The sequence below is a fragment of the Lissotriton helveticus genome, chromosome 8 (genome assembly GCF_964261635.1).
Source record: "Lissotriton helveticus chromosome 8, aLisHel1.1, whole genome shotgun sequence".
NCBI classification, from domain to species: domain Eukaryota; kingdom Metazoa; phylum Chordata; class Amphibia; order Caudata; family Salamandridae; genus Lissotriton; species Lissotriton helveticus.
Window position 1 is genome coordinate 452054364 of NC_136069.1, and position 21240 is coordinate 452075603.

The 21240-nt window shown below is 43.4% G+C and overlaps 1 protein-coding gene across 2 annotated transcripts in view; it reads right to left on the bottom strand.

The window, feature by feature from the left end:
• The window catches only part of ESD (esterase D), a 108235-nt gene that overhangs the window by 64060 nt on the left and 22935 nt on the right, over window positions 1–21240 (bottom strand). For both annotated transcript variants that reach the window (XM_078656023.1, XM_078656025.1), the window contains exon 3: window positions 2374–2462. In XM_078656023.1, coding sequence (XP_078512149.1) covers window positions 2374–2462 — 89 coding nt within the window. The remainder of the gene's footprint in view (window positions 1–2373; window positions 2463–21240) is intronic.

Sequence of the window (21240 nt, forward strand, 5' to 3'; positions counted from 1 at the left end):
ATCTGGCCCGGTCGCTCTATATTCCTGCACTCCAGTTATGAGGAATGCCATAAAGGTTATACATATATTCAGATTTCAACTACGCATCTCCACACAATAGTTTTCAGGAGAAAAAGAGCTCTTGCAGGCGATGATATTTCACACAGTGGATGAATCTCAAAATCCCTTGAAATACATTTTCAGGAGGCTGATTGGTTAACTTACAATCTTGGTTCAAGTTCTTCGCAAAGATTTAAGTCTGTGGGGCTAGGGAATCCCTGTGCACTTCCTCTATGGATGTACAGCAATGATAATCTCGATTTATTACAAACTGCTGTAAAGGACTGTCCTGAACTTCTCAGGAGAGCTCTGGCTAGGACACAGATAATGCTCAAATATTTCTCACATCAACCCTTTTCTTTTAGAGCAAAAGGACGTGTGACATTTTCAGTGGGATTTACTTTTTAGGTATTCAAATTCCAATAACACCTCTGGCTAAATATGTATACGACATATGACATCCTAAATACATTAGAGATCCCTGAAATGAAAGGAAAAACAAGCCACGTGTTCGGAGTAAAAACCTAAACAGCATTCTTTGCAACTTGACCGTGTGAAATATATTTTCATTCGGGTTCCATTTTGTGACACACAATAGGAAGCCTGCAGAGTATACATAGGCCTGCAGCTGAACTTGCTGTACCTTTCCGGTAATCCCAAGGTCTTGAGAAGTGATAAAAGTCACAAGTGTACATGAAAAACTGTTGCTATGCGTTATTTGCTCATTTCAAATGTCATTACCCATGTATTGCAAAATGTTTGATTCCGATTAATGACCGGTTAAATGCTTGGAAACCTGTGATCTTTCACCGAGCAATGGGTTCTCAATGGCTGTGTATCATTATGCAACATGTATTTTAACTTATAAAACCTCGTGAAAACTTCTGCATTTGGAGCAAGTCCAGAATGGCACTTGGTTTCTCGCTGCTGTTGATTATAAAGATACACTTTGAATCTTACTACAAGTGTGTTTATTAAGGTTTCCACATATCTTTCTAGCCAGTGCTAAAATATGTCTCACACCAGACATCTCATTTTACAGCAAAATGACCTGAGAAAGGTTCAGTGCTATTTACTTCTCCTGTATTCAAATCCCCATTGACACTTCTGGTTAAACATGTATAATACAGATGGCATCCTAAATAAATTACAGCTCCCTGAAATAAAAGGAAAAACATACTGCTATGAAATCATGCGTCTTCCAACAAAAACAAAAAGAGCCTTCTTTGCAACATGTCCTGGGTCTACTTACTGCAGACATTAAGACTTCAACAGAGGGCCTACTCATCTTCTCAGGTAGAGGAATCAATTTAACAGCTATGGTTCATTCTTGCTCTTTATCTACAGTAAAATTATTTTTAGCCATAAGGACTTACCTCTAGCTTAGGAAATATAACTTAAGTTAGATGTAATTATGTATTGAATTCAGCTGTGGCAGCTAACCTAAATAAGGTATATCGTCTTGCAGCCTTGCTTGTTTCACCCAAAACTACACTTAGACTGTGAAAAACAAATCATTCACTTCCACCACTATGTAAATAAGAATGTATATTTTTTATAAACATTTACATATGGAAACATGATTCTGTCAAATCTAATACAATAGCTTGTGAAAGATCATGGAGATGTTGATGGTTTGGAAATATTGAAAATAAACATCTCACCAGTCAATTTTCACCTATCTATACCTATACCTATACCATCAGGCCTATGCATCTATATTTACTGGATAGACACAACAGACGGTTCAACTTTTGTAAAAAAACAGGACGTTCAACTTTTGTAAAAAAACAGGACATGCTTAAGTGTAAGGTTTTCCATCATAATTCCATTTGCGGTATCAACTGAAGAGCTTAAATACTGAGAAAATCGTCTGCATTATATGTTACAATAGACTTTTATATATACTGTACATCATAACAAAGGCAATATAGTGACAACAATCTCCTTGTAGTGACCAATTTTAGTTACTTCAGTGATGTTCTCTGAAATGGTCTGCAGATTAGATACAATGAATGTCTGCACTTTCTGTACAATGTTGGCATTCACTGCCCTCTGTTATGTGGAGAACCACAACCCATCTTTCATTTTGTGGACAGCCAAAAGCATGCCTGCTCGTCCAGCTGGAGGAGGCTATAGAGAGGCATCTCGTATAGGCTGCAGCATTTATAGCCGTGGGACGCCTTGTCATTCTGCAGCAGAAGAGGACTCAAAAAGATGTACACTGAACGGCTTGTACTACATGTTAGAAGACACTAGATTTTCATATAGTGAAAATGTTTGTTAGTGACAAAAAACTTCAGAGGTTGAAAAACTTGAAATTATTGCACCCACCTGAGAGCCAGTAGAACACTGGACACCTTGAGTTCTCAGCTTTCGGAGGCAGATAGATTCCAAATTTCATTTTGCATTTGAGTTCAGTGCTGTTGAAAAACAAGCAACCAATTATGTAGACTTCTTCAAAGATCATAACACCACCGATATATCTTCCACAGTAGAAAAACTATTACAGTAAATAAAGCACACATGTATACTTTGATACTATACAAAGAAGGACGGGTTGGTATACATTCTATTGCATGCTCATAAAATTGGATTTGACACAAATCTATTTGCTACATCCAGGGATCCATATGTTTTCCTTACAATTGTTTTGGATTAATAATGGACGTGGGAAAGGAAACAGGACACAAAACTCTCTTTTCATTGGAATTCAGGCACACTTTTGCATTCTTAAACCCTTATTTTCCCTCTTGCTGAGAAACCTGCTGCACAGCATGAAACAGAGTGCATGCTCTTATCAATATGTGGAGACTTTGAACCTGGAGTGCCCACATGTGCTTTTCTCAATGTTCCAAATATCTTCAATGTATGTGCTCACCTATCATCACACGACTGTTCCACTAGTTTTTTAGTCTTGATAAACTGGTAAACATATTGTAGGTTATTAAAAATGCCTGGTGCAAGAAGATCGTTCTTAAGGACCTTCATGTAGCTCTCTCCAACAAGTGGCTGGGAGAGATTTCTGAAAATAAACTGTGATGATGTCACTGCAACTAGCAATAGATGTTCCTGAAATCGCTGAAATCCTTCAGGATGGCTAATGGCAAAGAATTTCCATTATGGAGATGTGAAGGGTAAGAGAATGGCAATCACCCAGGATTTCAGCTTCAACCCTTTCAGGCACAAGTGAACATTATCCACAAATGACAGCAGTGCAGGCCGACAGATGTGAAACATATTTGTAATAACAATGGAAGCACAAAACCATCACAAAACATCCCCTTTACTACCTCAAGGTAACCATAATAAAGCACGTTATTCAAATAACATCACCATAATCAAGCACTCTGTTTAAAATAGCATCTGGCAACCATTGCCAGCAACACAATAGGAAGCATACAATAAGTGACATGCAGCACAAGCAAAGATAAGTACATTGCAGTAAATTCATAACAGAACTACCAAGGTCATCACCGGAACAAGAGGACACCACAACTGCAGGTCAAAACAGAAGTAATTTCCACCCAAAGCACAATTCACATGATTGTCACAGATAAAGCCTTAAAGGACAGGCTCAACCTCTAGATCTCACAGGTTTACTATTCACCAGCAAACACTTCCTATTACCTGGCTTCTTGGAATCCTCTGCAGGGAAGAATTCTTACAACGCTTCACTCCAGCCCCTTTGAACAAACTCCCAAAGATTTCTCACAATAATTCAACCTACTGCTGTAGATCATGCAAGGCAATTCACCCCTCCTCCCCCCATATAACCATATTGAGCAACCCACATACAGAGCTCCGTTGCCCCAGTGGAGTTTTAGTACTCTACATCTTGAGACATTACAGTACACAGACAATGTTATTGCCAAAAGATAACTCCTGTCTGAAAGTGATGTGAAACACCCTCTTTCCTAAGGGGGTCATACCTTGTAGATTGTCTTGGGCACCACAAGTGACTTTTGCCAATGGGTCAAAAGGAAAATGGACACATTTTCCATCCTTTTCCTTAAGTTATACTTAAAGTAGTGAAGTGGTATTTCAAATACATCTGACGTGCCAGAATAGCACTTACTGTCGATTGGTAAACAAAACGGAATCTGCCTTGAACCCCCATATTCCACATACATCTATCAACCCTGGAATATGAGAATTTTTATTGTGTGCTAATCTAATATAAACCATATGTACTAAGAATATCATGAAAATAATGGTTAACTCCGGGTTTTAACAATATTCCAAAATGAGCAGACTATAGACCAAAACCAATATTCATCACAAATCCCTAATCAAGGAGTTTACAATGCCTGGTCTTTCATTACAGCAACATATTTTGTTGTTTTTTGCTAGATTAAGTTGATATTGTTTCTGCATTGTCTGCTTATCTATCCCCACTGCATGTCATATTTTCTATATATTCTTTTCAGATCACATTTCTCAGTAATAAACTCATATTTTATAGTATTATTTGTACATGTATACCGGATAACACTTGCTTTATTATAGTTCGATAGCGCATGAATTATCTAAACATGTATGTTTTAACATGCTTTACATTATCTAACTGCACAAAGAAGCAACAAGACTAATATGTTAGTTTTATTTGCTTTCATTCATTGCAAGGCATGCCCATCTCAGGATAATCAGAAGCATTTGTTTAAGCTGGGTACAGACAAGTATATCTTCATTTCCTGGGAGATTCGATGCAGGCAAAGTAGAGTGGTAAACCTCTCTCTCGAGAAGGCCACAGAGAGGATCTTCAGATCCAGTTTAGCTTTTTTTTGCTGGTTGGCGACTCAACAACTTACAAGGAACAGAGACAGGCAGCGAACGACCTTCCTAATTGGGAACACCAAGGTTTTTGTTTAAGATAAGTTATGCAAGTGAGAGGTCACCTTAGAAACTCATACAGGCTGCTCTGGGTGCAAAAATGGGAAGGGTTGGAAAGCAACGGCTTGATTCCATTTTCTCGTTGCAAGGAAATTCTCAAACATCATCACTGTTACAAAGTTGCAATTCTTTAATATTTCGTTTTTTAATCACTTTCATTGCCACTTATTTGTTAATTTTTATAGTTACAAATGTACTCATATGCACTAGAAAAGGAAAATAAAATCATTTAAATATATTCCTAGTGGATTCTTGAATGTGCCTATTAATAATAAAAAGAGGTTTGAAACAAATTAAAAACACACCTGTGAGTATCACAAGACTGATTTTTACAAGACTGATTTTTACCCAGAACGCACCCTACTCATGTAAGGCGAGGGTGGGTTGTGGTCTACAGTCTACCGGGTTTCCTGTCTCTAGTTGGTAAGTTGGCAATAAGCCAGCACTTTTTCTAGAGGGTTAGAAAACCTATTCTCAGACCATATTTTGCTCAGAATAGCAAAAGACGCGTGGACATACCATCAGACCATCTTTAAGCTCTTTAGCAGCTTTTATTTGAATATCCCAAATTTTTAAGATTTATCATTTACAAAAACAATTTTATACATGTGATAGACACTTCATATAAACACTACACGCAAAAAGAGATAGATAAATGAATTACACTAACATTCAACAATTCTCATCACTCTCGCCACACCACTTGTTCAACATCCACATCAACCACACTCGCAAAAGAAAAACATTAAGCATTCATACTTGTTAATCTTATACCAAACAATATTGCTGTAAATCACAATTTCTTTTGTATCCTATACAATATTTACAAATTTCTAGATTTGATTGTACAATCTCATTTACTAAGATACAACAAATAACACATTTTTAAACAATTACTCAAAGCAAATGTTTGGTAGTTCCACGGTCTATCCGTTTCAAACCCACTTTATTCTTAGGGTTCTCATCAGGACCAACCTCAGTGCAAAAAACAACAGAAAACCAGTTAAAATTGAACCTTAATGCCTATTTCTTCATCACTGCGGGGTGGTTAGCAGCCCAAGTGGGGTTGGGTGCAAGGCCTGGCCGCAGTCAAGTGTGGCGGAGGCTGGCCATACATACGGTAATAAAATATTACTTTACATTAAAAAATAAATTCGAGAAATGAACTAAAAAACAAAGGTTAAATTGACATTATAGTTAGGTATGGTAATACTCTTACTTAGCTTAAAAAAAACATTCCCAAAAATACCCTCAAAAAACACAAAGCTTAATGTGACAAAGTTAGGTGAAAATGTCAGTTTAAAAGTAACGTGTTCAACTTTACAAAAAAAAATCTAGGAAATTCAACAATTATTATAATTTTAGATATCTATAACTCGCAACCTCGCTATGGCCAGCTTATGACCGCACATATTACAAAATTAATGACATGCTCTGTGACATCATTGATAAAAGTGAGCAACAACACTGTGCATGGTGGGGTGAGAGTTATAGTGACTTGAAATAACTACAACCGATGAGATCCTTTTGTGAAATTATTTTTTAACCATGTACACCCCAGTACACACTTTAAACACTGCAGCCGCTTAGATGGATTGGCTTGTGTCAAGTAAGCACCTATGGTGCGAACCTTTATAGAGGAATGCATCATGCAATGTTTGTATTTGAGCAATTCGGTGTTGTGATATCAAGAAGCACATTGTTGATTTGTAAAAAAAATGGTTACAATAGAATGACAAATTGTTAATATTGTAACATGGTATTGCATTGCTCAATGTACCAATGTGTCTCGGTCACATTATGTGCTTGCATTTTATTGCCGGATATTTATTGATATTGCGATTGCCCTGGATATTTGCACCCCATCCCTCCCATCTTTCCATTTTTCCCCCTTTTTTCTACGCGTTTTTAATGTTTTACAAATTAAAAGAACCAATAAATGTTTTCAAAAAGATATATTGAATATGCTACTTACCAGTATGCATCTGTTCTTGGCATGTAGGGCTGCTAACATTCATATCTATTGCATAGATCGCCGCCTAGTGTTGGGTCCGGATGATTGCACATTGTTGTCCTGGAAGAGTCTTCGAAGTATCACGAGATAGGTGGCTCCTCCCCTGGACTACAGTGCGCATGGGCATCGACTCCATCCCCAAATTGTTTTTAGCCATTGTGTAAGAGATGGAGTGAAATAGTGTAAATGATGTCCATGCTAATGATTGAATGCAAGAAAAATCTGCAGCTGCTACGGGCACCGGGGAGGAGGGTGGGCGATATGAATGTTAGCAGCCCTACATGCCAAGAACAGATGCATACTGGTAAGTAGCATATTCAGTTCGAGGCATGTGGGCTGCTAAATTCATATCTATTGCATAGAATACACAGCAGTCCCTCCATTAACGGCGGCCGCCCGTGCCAGCTGCAGAAGTCTGAAACAGAGTTTTGAGAACAGCCTGTCCTACAGCTGCCTGCTGCTTGGAATGCACATCCACACAGTAATGTTTGGTAAACGTGTGTGGTGTTGACCACGTGGCTGCTCTGCAAATGTCTTCCAAAGGAATGTTCCCCAGGAAAGCCATGGAGGCTCCCAACTTGAGTGTGGAGTGTGCTTTGGGGGGGGGACCGTTCAAGTACGTTTAGCTTTCTGATAACAAATCTGAATACATTTAACGATCCACCTGGCTATTCCTGCTTTGGAAATTGGGTTGCCTTTGTGCTGGGCTGAGAAGGCAACAAAAAGTTGCTGTGTCTTTCTAAATTGTTGTGTTCTGTCAATGTAGTACATTAATGCCCTTTTGACGTCCAACGTATGGAGCATTCTTTCCGCTACTGTTTCTGGGTTTGGAAAGAATGCGGGCAGTTCGATAGTTTGATTGACATGAAACTGTGACACCACCTTTGGAAGGAACTTGGGGTTAGTGCGGAGCACTACCCTGTTTGAATGAATTTGTATAAATGGCTCTTATATTGTGAGCGCCTGTAGCTCACTAACACGTCTGAGAGATGTAATAGCAATGAGAAAAGCCACTTTCCATGTTAAGAACTGAATCTCACATGAATGTAGAGGCTCAAAAGGTGGGCCCATCAGTCTAGTGAGAACCACATTGAAATTCCACACAGGAGCTGGTGGGGTTCTGGGAGGAATGACTCGTTTCAGTCCCTCCAGGAAGGCTTTAATGGCAGGCACTCTGAAAACAGAGAGATGCTGCCTGTTCTGGAGATAAGCCACTATGGCGGATAAGTGTATCCGAATGGAAGCGTAAGCTAGATTGCATTTGTAAAGATGTAACAAGTAACAGATGATGTTAGGAAAGGATGCATCTAGCGGGTTGATGTGATGTTCTGTACAGTAAATGACAAAACGCTTCCATTTTGCAGCATAGCAAGCTCTAGTAGTGGGCTTCCTTGCCTCCCTGATGATGTCCATGCATTCTGGAGGCAAGTTAAGGTAGCCAAACTCTAAGACTTCAGGAGCCAGATCGCCAGATTGAGCTGTTGCGGATCTGGATGCTGAATGTCGCCATGGTTCTGCGTTAAGAGCCTGGGTGTGAGATGTACCACGGAGAGTTCTAGAAACGTGGTGTACCATGGTTGGCGTGCCCACGTTGGAGCAACCAGGATGAGCGTCATCGAGTGTTGCTTTAGCTTTCTTGCCACCAGCGGAATGAGAGGTGCTGGGGGAAAAGCGTACGCAAATCTGCCTGACCAGTTCATCCATATCGCATTGCCCTGCGATTGTGGGTGAGGGAACCTGGCGGCAAAGCTTTGGCATTTTGCGTTTTCCCTTGTGGCAAACAGGTCTATCTCTGGATGACCCCACTGCTGAAAGTACGGGCGGAGTACTGCTGGATGTATCTCCCACTCGTGCATTTGGTGGCTGTACCTGCTGAGCAGATCCGCCATCTGATTGTCCGTGCCCGGGAGGTGTTCCGCTATGAGGAAGATGTTCCTCTGAATGGCCCACTTCCACATGCTCTGAGCCAGATGAGACAGCTGTGGAGAGTGCGTACCTCCCTGCTTCTGGATGTAGTACATGGCTGTCATGTTGTCCGTCCGGATCAACATGACTTTGTTGCATAGATGTACCTTGAAGGACTTGAGTGCCATGAAGATTGCCATCAACTCTAGATAATTGATGTGCATCTTCTTTTGCTGTGTCGTCCATAGTCCCTGCACCGTGTAGTGGAGCACATGAGCTCCCCAACCCTGGAGAGATGCGTCCAACGTCAGGATAATCTGTGGCACAGGCTCCTGGAACGGTCGGCCCTTGCAAAGGTTGTGTGGATTCCACCAATGCAGAGAGTTGTATGCCCGACCGGTCACCAACACTAGGTCTTTCAACTGTCCATGAGCCTAATTCCACTGATGCGCCAAGCATTCTTGGAGCGGACGCATATGCAGTCTCGCGTGCGGGACTATGAAGATGCAGGAGGCCATCATGCCTATCAACTGCATGAACACCCTCGCTGGTAGGGAGTGTTGCGGTCTGAACCTCTGAATGAGCGACTGGATGCTGTCGATCCTCACTGGGTTCGGCTGAGCTGTAGCAGTCAGCGTATTTATCGTCGCGCCCAGATACTGTCGCACATGGGCTGGCTGAAGGTGCGACTTTGGATAGTTTAACGAGAACCCCAGACTGTGAAGGAGGTGAATGGTGTGGGACATGTGTGCGGCGCACTGCTGGGCTGACTTTGCTTGAACAAGCCAGTCGTCTAGGTAAGGGTAGACATGTATGTTTTGTCTTCTGAGGTGCGCCGCTACAGTCGCCAGACACTTTGTGAACACTCGGGGGGCAGTGGTCACTCCGAAGGGTAGGACCCTGAACTGGTAATGCCTGTTTTGTATGGTGAACCTGAGGTACTTCCTGTGGGATGGGTGGAGTGGTATGTGAAAATAAGCATCCTTGAGGTTCAAGGTTGTGAGGAAGTCCCCCTGGTTCAACAATGGAAGAACCTGTTGTAGTGTTAACATGTGGAAGTGTTCTGAGAGTATGTATAGGTTGAGAGGGCGTAGGTCCAGAATGGGTCTGAGTGAGCCGTCCTTTTTTGGGATTAAGAAGTTCAGGGAATAAACCCCTGTGCCTTCTTCCTCCACCGGCACGAGCTCTATTGCTCCTTTTTGCAGCATCACCAGAACCTCCTGCTGCAATAAGTGCAAGTGCTCTGCTGACATAGGACGTTGTCTTGGGGGGATGTTGGGTGGAGTGGACGTTAACTCCAAACAATACCCGAAATGGATAAGTTTCCTTACCCACCTGTCCGTGGTGATGGACTTCCAGACTGGCAGGAACTGTTGGAGTCTCCCCCCCGACAGGTGTTGGATGGTCGGGGGGCAGTGACAGGGAGTCACTGTTTGTTGGTAGCAGAAGAACGGGAGTTGTTGTTGCCTCTGCCTCTGCCCTTGGCGCTGTTTCCTCTGTAACCTCCTCTACCCTGTTTGGGGTACGAGGCCTGTGCGCCTCCTCTATTGAAATGCGTCTGCTGTGCCAAGTGTCCTCTGGTAACAGCTCGTGTACTTGAGCGACGAAAAGTGTTCCCCCTGTACTGCTGAGACTGAAGTGCACCCATGGACTTAGCCGTCTCAGTGTCTTTCTTGATTTTCTCGAGGGTGGCATCAACCTCTGGGCCAAACAGTCTGTCTGGATTAACGGGCTGGTTGAGGATAGTTGTCTGTATCTCAGGCTTGAACCCTGAGATGCGGAGCCATGCCTGACGCCTCAACATCACACTAGTGTTTACCGCTCTTGCTGCTGTATCTGCAACATCGAGCGCACATTTAATTGCAGCGTTAGAAATGAGCTTGCCCTCCTGTATCAGCATCTCAGCTCCTTCTTTAAACTTGTCTGGAAGGTGTTGTAATAGCTGCTCTAAGGTGTCATAGTGTGCCCTATCATATCTGGCCAACAGGGCTTGTGTGTTAGATATGCGCCAGATGTTGGCTGCCTGCGCTGCCACCCTTTTGCCCGCTGCCTCCAGCACTTTCGACTCTTTGTCCGGGGGAGGAGCTTCACCCGTTGTCTGTGAATTCGCCCTGTTGCGGGCATTTGAGACCACCAAAGAGTCTAGAGGCAACTGGCCCCATATATAAGTAGGGTCCCCAGGTGCCGGCCTGTATTTCTTTTCTATTCGTGGGTTTACCACTCTTGCTCTGGTAGGTTCCTTGAAAATGTCTGTGGCATGCTTGAGAACCCCCTAGAGCATTGGAAGTGTATTCACAGTTTTTTCTGATGCAGAGAAAGTATCAAACAAAAAGTCAACTTCCACAGGGTCGGCATGCATTTCCACCTTATGGTTTGTAGCCGCCCTTTCAATTAAGGCATTAAATGCCGCAGAGTCTTCTGTTGGAGAAGTTTTCACCCCATACACCTGTGGGTCATTAACCACTTGTTGGTCCCCCTGATCACCAGAGTCTATCCATGAGTCCTGCTGCTCATCAGGGTCAGTATTGTCAGGGAAGTTATACTCCTCATCCTGTTCACCCCCATCTCCATCTGAGCAAGTGGGTGAAGGTGTTGGACTCCTCCTAGGCCGTGGAGGAGTGGGTTCAACAAGTTCTGGCGTTTCTGGTGCAGGCCTTTTTTTCTTCAGAGGTATTACATAGGATTCCACAGGCTGGGATGTAATTTTCCTCTTGTAGAGCATTAATTTACCCGTGTCGGCGTCGATAAAATGCTCCTACTGCTCTTCAAGTAAGGGTTGTTGACGAAAACCTCCACTCAGTTGAGTCTGCCTCAACCCCTCCGAGTCCTCGGGCACCGTACGAGGTGCAAAAGCCTTCGGCGGTAGAGTATAGAGGATCGGCATCGAAGTCTTTTTCGGTGGAACACTCGCCTTCGGTACCGAGGGTGTTTTCGGCTCAGACGCCTTGTCCCTTATCCGTTTCAGGGAGTCCGAGATTTGCTTCGTAAAAGAAGCGGATGGCTTTGTCGATCCGACAGATGACCTCGGTCCACCGACAGGGGAAGATCCGAGCGTCGACGATTTTTCTTTGGGCGCCGGAGGCGCGGACGCACCCTCGACAGCTGCGCTCCGGTCCCCTGTCCCGACCTTAGGCGTCGACGCCGCAGGCTTCGGATCGGCAGATTTTCCTTTTGGCGTCGGTGCTCCAGACTTTGGTTTGGTGCCCTCCGCTGACGTCGCCTCGACTGGCCGCTTGGCTGTTGGCGCGGTAGTCTTGGCTGAAGGTGTGTCGACAGTCTTTTTCGACTTCGACTCGACCACTTTACTCGACACTTGCTCGACGACCTTCCTCGAGCTTGTCTCCTTGACCCCTTTCGGTACCTTAGCCCGTTCGACAGTCTTTTTCGGCTTCGAGGCCTCCGAAGACGACGGTTTTGATGTTGTCTCGGACGTCTTCGGTTTCGATGGTGTGTCGGCCATCTTTGTTGTTTTCGATTCCGATGTTTTTAGTTTCGGTTTCGATTTGGGTAATGGAGGCTCCGTCGGTATGTCCATAGCCGGGCCAGGAGGCGGGGCCGAGGAGTAGGGTCGTGGGTAAGGCCGTGTGGCGATCCCGTGATCTGAGCCTTAGTAATTGTACGTACGGGGCATAGCTCTTCCTCCGAGCTATCTTCCGCGGCCCCATAAACTTCCTCGTCGTCCCCTACCTCCTCGACGTTTTCGTCTAGGTCCTGGCCCTCGACGGGTTCTCCGTAGTCGGCCTAGACCTCCGCCGATGTAGGTGAGATCTGCAGGTGAAGCTCTTGCTCGACTGCTTCGGGGTCGTCGAAGATGTCCACTGGTGCCGGGGCCGATCGCTGGGCCTCGAGGCGCGCCACGCGCCGAATCTTGAGCGTCTTCTTCGACCTGAATTTGGAACAGGCCATACAGTTGGCCTCGTTGTGGTCCGGCGACAGGCACTTGTTACATACAGGATGCACGTCGATGTGTGGGTATTTCGAACCGCACACGGGGCAGAACTTGAACGGACTTCGTTCCATTGTAGCGTCGTCGGGGTCTTGCTGCGTCGACAGGGCCTCGATGACCGAAGAGTCACCGGACTCCTCAGTTATCCGACTCGAAGAGTTGGAGTACACACGAGACCGAACGCTAACAATACCGACGAAGTAAAGAAAGCCTTTTGGCCTTAAAGAAGTTTTTTATCGATTCCGAACAGGAGACGTCGAAATCACATCCGAACCCAATGGCGGAAAAAAACAATCTGGGGATGGAGTCGATGCCCATGCGCACTGTAGTCCAGGGGAGGAGCCACCTATCTAGTGATACTTCGAAGACTCTTCCAGGACAACAATGTGCAATCATCCGGACCCAACACTAGGCGGCGATCTATGCAATAGATATGAATTTAGCAGCCCACATGCCTCGAACATATTGTAACATGGTTACGTAAATATATTACAGAATTATGAAATGTTGTAAATATCTGCAAACAGGCATCATATTGATGAGTTAATAACGTGTCTTTATGAACACACATCATATGCACTTCATAGGATATTTTTCCTGATCAGTTAAAAAAAAGGGAGCAAAAGAACAAAAATTAACGAGATGCAAGAAAAACTGCATAATAGAATGAATAACTATACTTTAACAATACACTTGGGTATAACATTCTTACAAAGGATTACTATTGGGAAAAGAAAAACAATTCAAGGAGAAAGAAAAACTTCATAAATAACAGAAGCTCTATAAGCACCATTTAGCATAAGTAATAGCCTTAGCAGTTTACCAATTGGAAGGAATACTTTGGAAATGAATAGCAATAAGGAGGTCCACAAACTGACCCATCACACAGTTATGCGAGAAGGAAGAACGTAAACCTACAAGGAAAATTAATTCTACTGAGTAAGGAACTTGAACATCACAAAAATCCATAATTTTGATTCAAACTAGCAACCAATGTTTTAACATAGATGCAATGGAAATCAATATCACCGGGGAATGGCATGCAATTGCTATTGCAGATGTAGAATCTTTTTGTTATGCCTATGCACCGTGGGTATTTGTATTGATGAAAAATGTAGCACTTCACTGGCTTCAAAGGCTGATCGGCGAAATGGATAACCTGTTTTAATAAACACCGCTGTTTCTGCAACCCTGGAGTGCTTTTTCTCCTGACCAAGGGCTACAACAAATGAATGTGATTTATATATATTTACACATCAGAGAGTGCTGTACGCAACTGAAGGAATATCCAGAGAAAAATGCTTAACTTTGTCAAAAATATGTGTAACTCTGGTTATGAGAAGCAACACACATATGTATGTACTTGTGATGCTATTTAAACAGGCATTAAAAACAAAATAAACCTCATAAACAGGAGGCAAATATTTTGGTTTACTGTGTGACTGAGCTTTGCTGTTGAGCTACAGATGGGACCAGAGACGTTTGAATGAACTAAAAACAGACATGGTTGGATAAGAAGATGTCTGAAGAACACCACCAAGATACTTGTGGGAACTTCATTGTATGGTGGCAGTAAGAGAGATCGTATCTTTGACTCGACTTGTGGATATTTGAAATTGAAACAAACAAGCAAAGACATACTTTAGGCACGGGTGATTTTGCCACCCCCTCCTCTTTGCCCAATCCTTTTATTAAAAGGGTACCCACAACCTACCCCATGCCCGATTCTATTTTCCTTACAGGGTATATGCTACTTCACCCCAACACTCCTGCTTACTCTTGCCAGCCCATCGTTGCATTTGCCGCTTGCAACGTTGTTTAATTACATGGTGTAGTGCAGGTGGTAAGATATCCGCCAGCACCAATGACATGACATAAGGGCCATCCACCAGTTGACTTTCCTCTATGGAGCAACAGCAGTGAACCATTGTTTATTAACAAATGATGTGAGGCCTGTCTTTTGAACTGTTGCCTTGGCCCAGCCTGCCCCATTTTCACTTTGAACACCATCATACTACCTGTGTGTATTCTATCTCACTATCTGCTTGTCCCATCATGCTCCCTGTGGGTCAGTCCCACCAACTCCTCATTCACTGCATCTTATGTCTCTCACCTGGTCAATTCCTTGTTCTCCAAGTGAGCCTCCCTACATTCCTGTCATTACCAGCTGGACTCAGTGGTGCCCTATCCTTGCAGTTTCAGTACTGCCTGCAACATTCTAAACTTTATGCCTCTTCCATCTAGAAGATATTTAAACAATATTGTCTACACTAGTTAATCAGTAACCTATGCAGTAATACAAGGCAAGTGTAATCATTTCATAAACACTAGCCTTTCTTCTACCTTTTCCCACCTTCATCTGATTAGCACCTTCGTCTAACTCCACATCCTGTTCCCATGGCCATCATCATGCTTCTTGTCCCTCCACATTAACCCTGTGTTTCCAAATAAATCAGCTCAAGCCACTAAATGAAATACACAGTGGATTTACTGTTCTACCTTCCACCAGTATTTGTAGACCAATGGCTTCATTCAACCCACACACCTTCCATCTGTTGAATGATGAATGGCAATTCCAGGCAAGTATCCAATTGTTCTTAAAGTGCTCATCAGTCAATACAAGCACCAGCAAGATGGTGAGAGACTGCTATTTTCCCACATCTTAGACAAAGACAATCTTGGCATCGCACAATACCACTTCCAGGGACAGCAGGGCAGGCACTTTCTGTACACAGAAACCAAGGATACACCTGATGATGCCACCCACTCCTCCAAGGCACCTGTCAATCTGCACCCTCTCCCTCTCGAGTGTTCATCTCTGGTGGACTCTCGTGAACGAACTTGTTCAACTTTGGATGCAAGCCCCTAGAATACCTGAGCCTATAGCCAGCCCCTACCAATTCCCTATACCCAAGGGATTTGTACCGGCTTTGCCAGGGGAGAAGTACCCTGGAAGCAGAACTTCTTCTGCAAGCAGCAGTCAGTAGAAGTGCGGCATTTTTAAAATAAGGAAAAGTTCTGAGACGCACGCTGTAAGTATGTGAAGGGGGGGGGGGGGCATAGTCGACTATATGCTTCTCTGGACCCTGATGGAGCAACATTAACACTTGGACCAAATGCACTTGTTGGGACTCTTACTGTTGACAGAATGCAACCTGCAGCGAGAGGTAAAAGGCTCCAACATATCTCAAGGGCCCAACCCGGCAGTTACAGCCAAAAAAGTTAACACATGAGCAGAAACAGGTCCCTCCTAGACAACCCTGTCCTATTCAATGATAAAGTTCTTCGTGGCCATGGCCTAAGTGCAAAGGCTGTCAGATACTAACTCAATGAGCATCCTGTCATTTGTAACCACAGTTATGAAATCATCAAAAAAACAACAAGAGAGAAAGGGTATGGGTATTCACTCTTACACCCCTTGTTTTATTTACCAATAAACAACAGAAGAGTGAAAAGATATATCACAAACAGCCTCGAAATACGAGGAGAAAGGAAACACAGAAAGATGGGACAAGACAAAGTAATTTAAGAACCCTCACTCACTAACCTAGCATGTCACCACTAGGTTGGTGAGTGAGGGTTCTTAAATTACTTTGTCTTGTCCCATCTTTCTGTGTTTCCTTTCTCCTCGTATTTCGAGGCTGTTTGTTATATATCTAACCACAGTTATGCACATTACACAGCTCCTCTTTTTACCTCCTTGCTCAAACCCTACTCACCACAACACTCTTCTCTTTCAGTAATCATCAGTGCCAGCATCCTAAGAAAACTGTGATAATCTCCATTTGGCACCCGAATTACATCACTCATCATTTGATATTGAATTGATTCATAGTGATGCATCTGTTGTGTGTCTATGTATTGTGTTACAAAGTATTGGTCATGGTAAAATTGAAATGTATATATCTCACACAACATGTGTTTCACCATACAGCCCAAAACATTGGCATTAAAGAAAGGAAAGAAGCAAATGTTGACAGGTGTGATGACCGTTTATTTTCAAACCGCATTTTAAATAAAGGGACAATTAATCATTGTCCGGAAAGATGCACAATCTGGAAATAAAAATAAATACTGGGCTATGTTACAGACAGAGTAATAATCTGGGTAGGAGACAGTAAAACCATGGCCGAGAAGTAACAAAGAGGACCTGAAAAGAGAGGGGGGAAAAAGAAATATGTGACAGTGCCTCAGTCTTCTGGTACAAGCCCGTCAGGAGTCATGCTTCCATTGTCCTCAAGTTGCTGACCATCCCCGTGAGTAGTGACTGTTGTCAACTGCACCACATTTGTCACTGATAAGGGGGAAGAGGTACTTGGGAGTAGCACCTCCACCTGGGGTTGAAGGGTGGCTGGAGAGATGCCACTGAGGACACCCACTGACGGGGAAGCATGGGGGGGTTGGAGTGCGGACAACGCTGCAGTGCAGGAGGACAGCACGGACATCATGTCTTCGTGCTGGGCAGCAAGCTGATTCCCAAGCTGGTCAAAGCAGTCTCTCACCGAGTTACTGTGATCAGCTAAGGCTTTCATTATAGCTTGCTGCCCAGCACACACCGAATGCATCTGCCTGCTGAGTTCCTCAAAACTTGCAAGGACAGGACCAGTTGTGGAGGTTCCGGGGGAGCAGGAAACAGCCTCCTGCGTCCTGACTTTAGTAGAAAAAGCAGAGTTGGAACAAAAAGGAGGGGAAAGCGAGGTGGCAGGTGGGGAAGGAGATGCTTTAGCCTCTCCAAGTGACCCCAGACTTTTCCGCAGCGGTTCCTCTCCAGTTGAGTGGTCCAAGGATGGGCACGTATTTTCAACAACATCTCGCTCAGTGTCAGTCCGCGGGTCTTCTGAGGAGGTTGATAATCTCTTCCTTTTGGGTGGCGAGAGCTCCTCAATGTCCACTTCCTCAGATGTATCCGTCCATCTTTGGGCGGACAAGCTCTTCTGCCAGGACGGTGGGGAGTCAGATTCTTCTGCTCTACCAGTACCTTCTGGGAGAACAAGAAAGCGACAGGTCAGTAGCCTTCCTATTGTGAGCACAAAGGTTGATGAAGCACTAAATGTCAAGATTACGTACTGCTTACCCTTAAACCATCTGTGTTAGCCTCATCATGCCTGCATGACAACTCTACAGGGAATTCCACCAACAAAGACTGTGCATTGGAATGCAGCTGCATGCACTGGGGATAGCCTGGCCATGTCTTTGCTACACATTTATCACTGCATAGGACATCAAGTGCTGAAGGCAAGACACTGATACACGAACATGGAATACTCAGACTGTATTCGTTCATGCACCGGGACCATTCCAAGGTTTGCATACTTTGTATTCTTTATGAATTAGAGTGGAACACTAAGAACAAATATTACGTTTTATGTACGCAAACAATGTGAGGGTGCATAATGATTTATGAACTCCATTGTTTATGGTTGGTTGATAGCTTTATTTCGATATGCTTATATCATAAAAGCGTTACACAAAAATATATAAAACAGCACATCATAAAACAGACTGTACATAGAAAACATCAGTAAAAATGACTATAGAACATGTTAAATAAATTTAAAAAGGCATTAAATCGATATAGACAGTCTTTTTAAGCGAATCAACCAGGCCCATTTTAAAAATTTGGAAACAGCGCAAACAATAAAAGGAGATGTGTCAGTCAATAAAATACGTAGAGCCACTGAATGCTGACGAATACCCATCGCTTTACAAAGTGGTTTGAGCCAATAGGATCTGGGGCGCACATAGTCCGGACATTCAAGGAGGAAGTGTGCCACGGTTTTGGGTCTGTCGGTACACAGGGCACAGTTGCGTGATACCAGCTTGTTCAGGTTCCATCTAGAGAGGAGATCGGCTAGGGGTAGGGTCCCTAATCTGAATTTAATATAAAGGGCCCGGTCCATTGGGATGGTAATAATGTCCAGATAGGGTTCAAAGGCAACAACATCTTTTAGTCTCAAGTAGGCTGCGGTGGAATTGCAGTGATGCCGATTGCTGATAAGCTTTGAGGAAACCCATTCCCAATATATTTTTTTCAGGGACTCCTTCGGGGGAGCTGAGTGAGTGGACCAGCATGAACCCAATCCCAGGTCCCCAAGCAGGTGTTTAATGTCCCTTAGCCATTTAATCTTCTGCCAGCCATCCGAATGCATTACCTCTACCAGCCCGTCTGCATAGGATTTTAGTTCCGGGACCCTCCACAGGCGGGCCCACAGTAAGAGAGGCCGGAGGCGGGCCAAGTCCTTGATTGGTTTACAGCCCGCATCCATAAGCACCGGGACTGTCGGGGTACTCGTCGGGATTACCAATAGGTCCTTGATAAATTTATTCTCCGCCTTAGACAGAGACTCCATGTTGCCCAGACCCCATAACTCTGCTCCATAAAGTGAAGCGGATACTAATCTAGCCTTGTATATATCAATTATCGGAACTACACAATGTTTAGATGAATTGTTATACTCCTTTAACAAGGCTCCCCCCACCCTTTTATGACCCAAGGTCATTTTATTAATGTGGGAAGTCCAATTCATACCATCACTCAAACGTATTCCCAGGTAGTCAAATTCTGAAACTTTTTCAAGAGGGATAGAATTCAGGATGGGGGGGCTACCAAATTTCCTGGGAGGGTGCATGACTAGATATTTAGTTTTATCCACGTTTATGACAAGTCCTCTGTTTACACAAAAATCCTGAAACCGGTTCAGGAGCTTCTGGAGGCCTTGGGGAGTCTTTGAAATGAGAAGGGTGTCGTCGGCAAACAACAGGGTTGGGATCTTGACGCCACCCAATGTGGGGGCGTCTGCAGGTTCTTCAAGCAGATGCTCTACCACCCCATTCACATAGAGCGAGAATAAGGTGGGCGCTAGAACACAGCCCTGCCGAACACCCCTATCAACCCGGATCTTATCGGTCTTCTCCCCATTCAAACCCCATCTAACCTGGGCATAGTTGGCATTATGCAATTTCATGAGGAGGTTCAAGATGTAAGGGGGCATCCCAAGACCATACAACACCCTCCAAAGTTCCTCCCGAGGAACTAGGTCAAAGGCCATTGTTTATGATGTGCTACACTGTTACACTGAGAGGCATCTACAGGTTAGGTTGTGCTAGGGTGGGGTAACCGTGTGCATGGCACTGCAGTAGATGAATATCGAATTATCTTTTGTGCCACATTATAAAGCTGTGTCAAATGAATCTAAGCAATACTCGTGGAAGCTGCTATATTAAGTGAGGGATGTTTAAGTGTGTTTACAGAAACAGGTGTTATTCAGTATATACACTATTTTAAATGCCAAAGTAAATATCGTATGTACGTACCAGGCAAAAACAATCTACCATTTCTATTTTACATCTGTGAAAAGAATCAGACTTTGCCAAAGTGCAACATACATAGTATGCCCAACTTTTTCTACAAATGGTAAATTCATGGTCTGTTTGATGAATGAATGAGGCGCTTAGTTGCATGCAAGTGTGAATACAGAACCATTAGTGCCGGAATACAATGTTGTAAAGAAGAAGGGTGACAATTGGGGTAAATTAAAATTGTGCTCGATTCTAAAATATCTATATTACAGCCATTAATATGAATACCGAACTGATAAACAAATGGAAATTCCTCTCCTCATTCCTATTTACACAGATTTCCCGCCCTCTATTAGCCATTTATAGGTTATAAATATGGAGTAGATGTGTCCTGTTTGACTTTATGCATACAAGGCTTCCAGTCAAAAGAGGTGATAAAATAAATCAAACAATGAATTCATTATTTAATGAATTTGATTAAAAACAGAGACCCAACTGTGGATGATAACACTGGCTTAAAAGATTATGGTTAACCTCCTCAATAGGCTTTACTTGTACTTTGCCTGGTAATGGTTGGTTCCTGGATTGAATCGCAAGTAGTGCCACAATTATAACAAATTAAAAAAATTAAATCCTAGAGTCTGCTATTTAAGATTTCTAAATTATTTGTCTCTTGAAAATGATACAACACAGCAAAACAGACAAATATTACAAGATGTGTTATTAATTAAAAACGACAATTATTTACTTCGTCACATAATGGTATCAAAATATCTAATCCTTCTCATGGGTGAGGAAATCAAAAAATATTCTCTTATTGGAGTCATCCTATCGCCATGGGATCTCTTGACTATAATGCTAATCCAACAAGGCTTTAATTCGCAGCCAACCCTTCTGTCACACGCCCACTTATCGTTTTGTCCTCCTAGAGCCATTTTGTTCCCCCAGCTTACATCCCCTTTCTCATCCCTTCAATGCCTACCCTCCAGTAGGCCTGGGCGGCAAATTCCGTTCCGCTTGCGGTAATTTTGCGTTCCGCAGAGAACGAGGAATTGCCCAAAATTCCGAGATCCGCGGCTTCACAGAAATTATTACTTATTGCTTGTTCGCGAGATATTTCCCCCCAAGCACCCCAACAGCATTC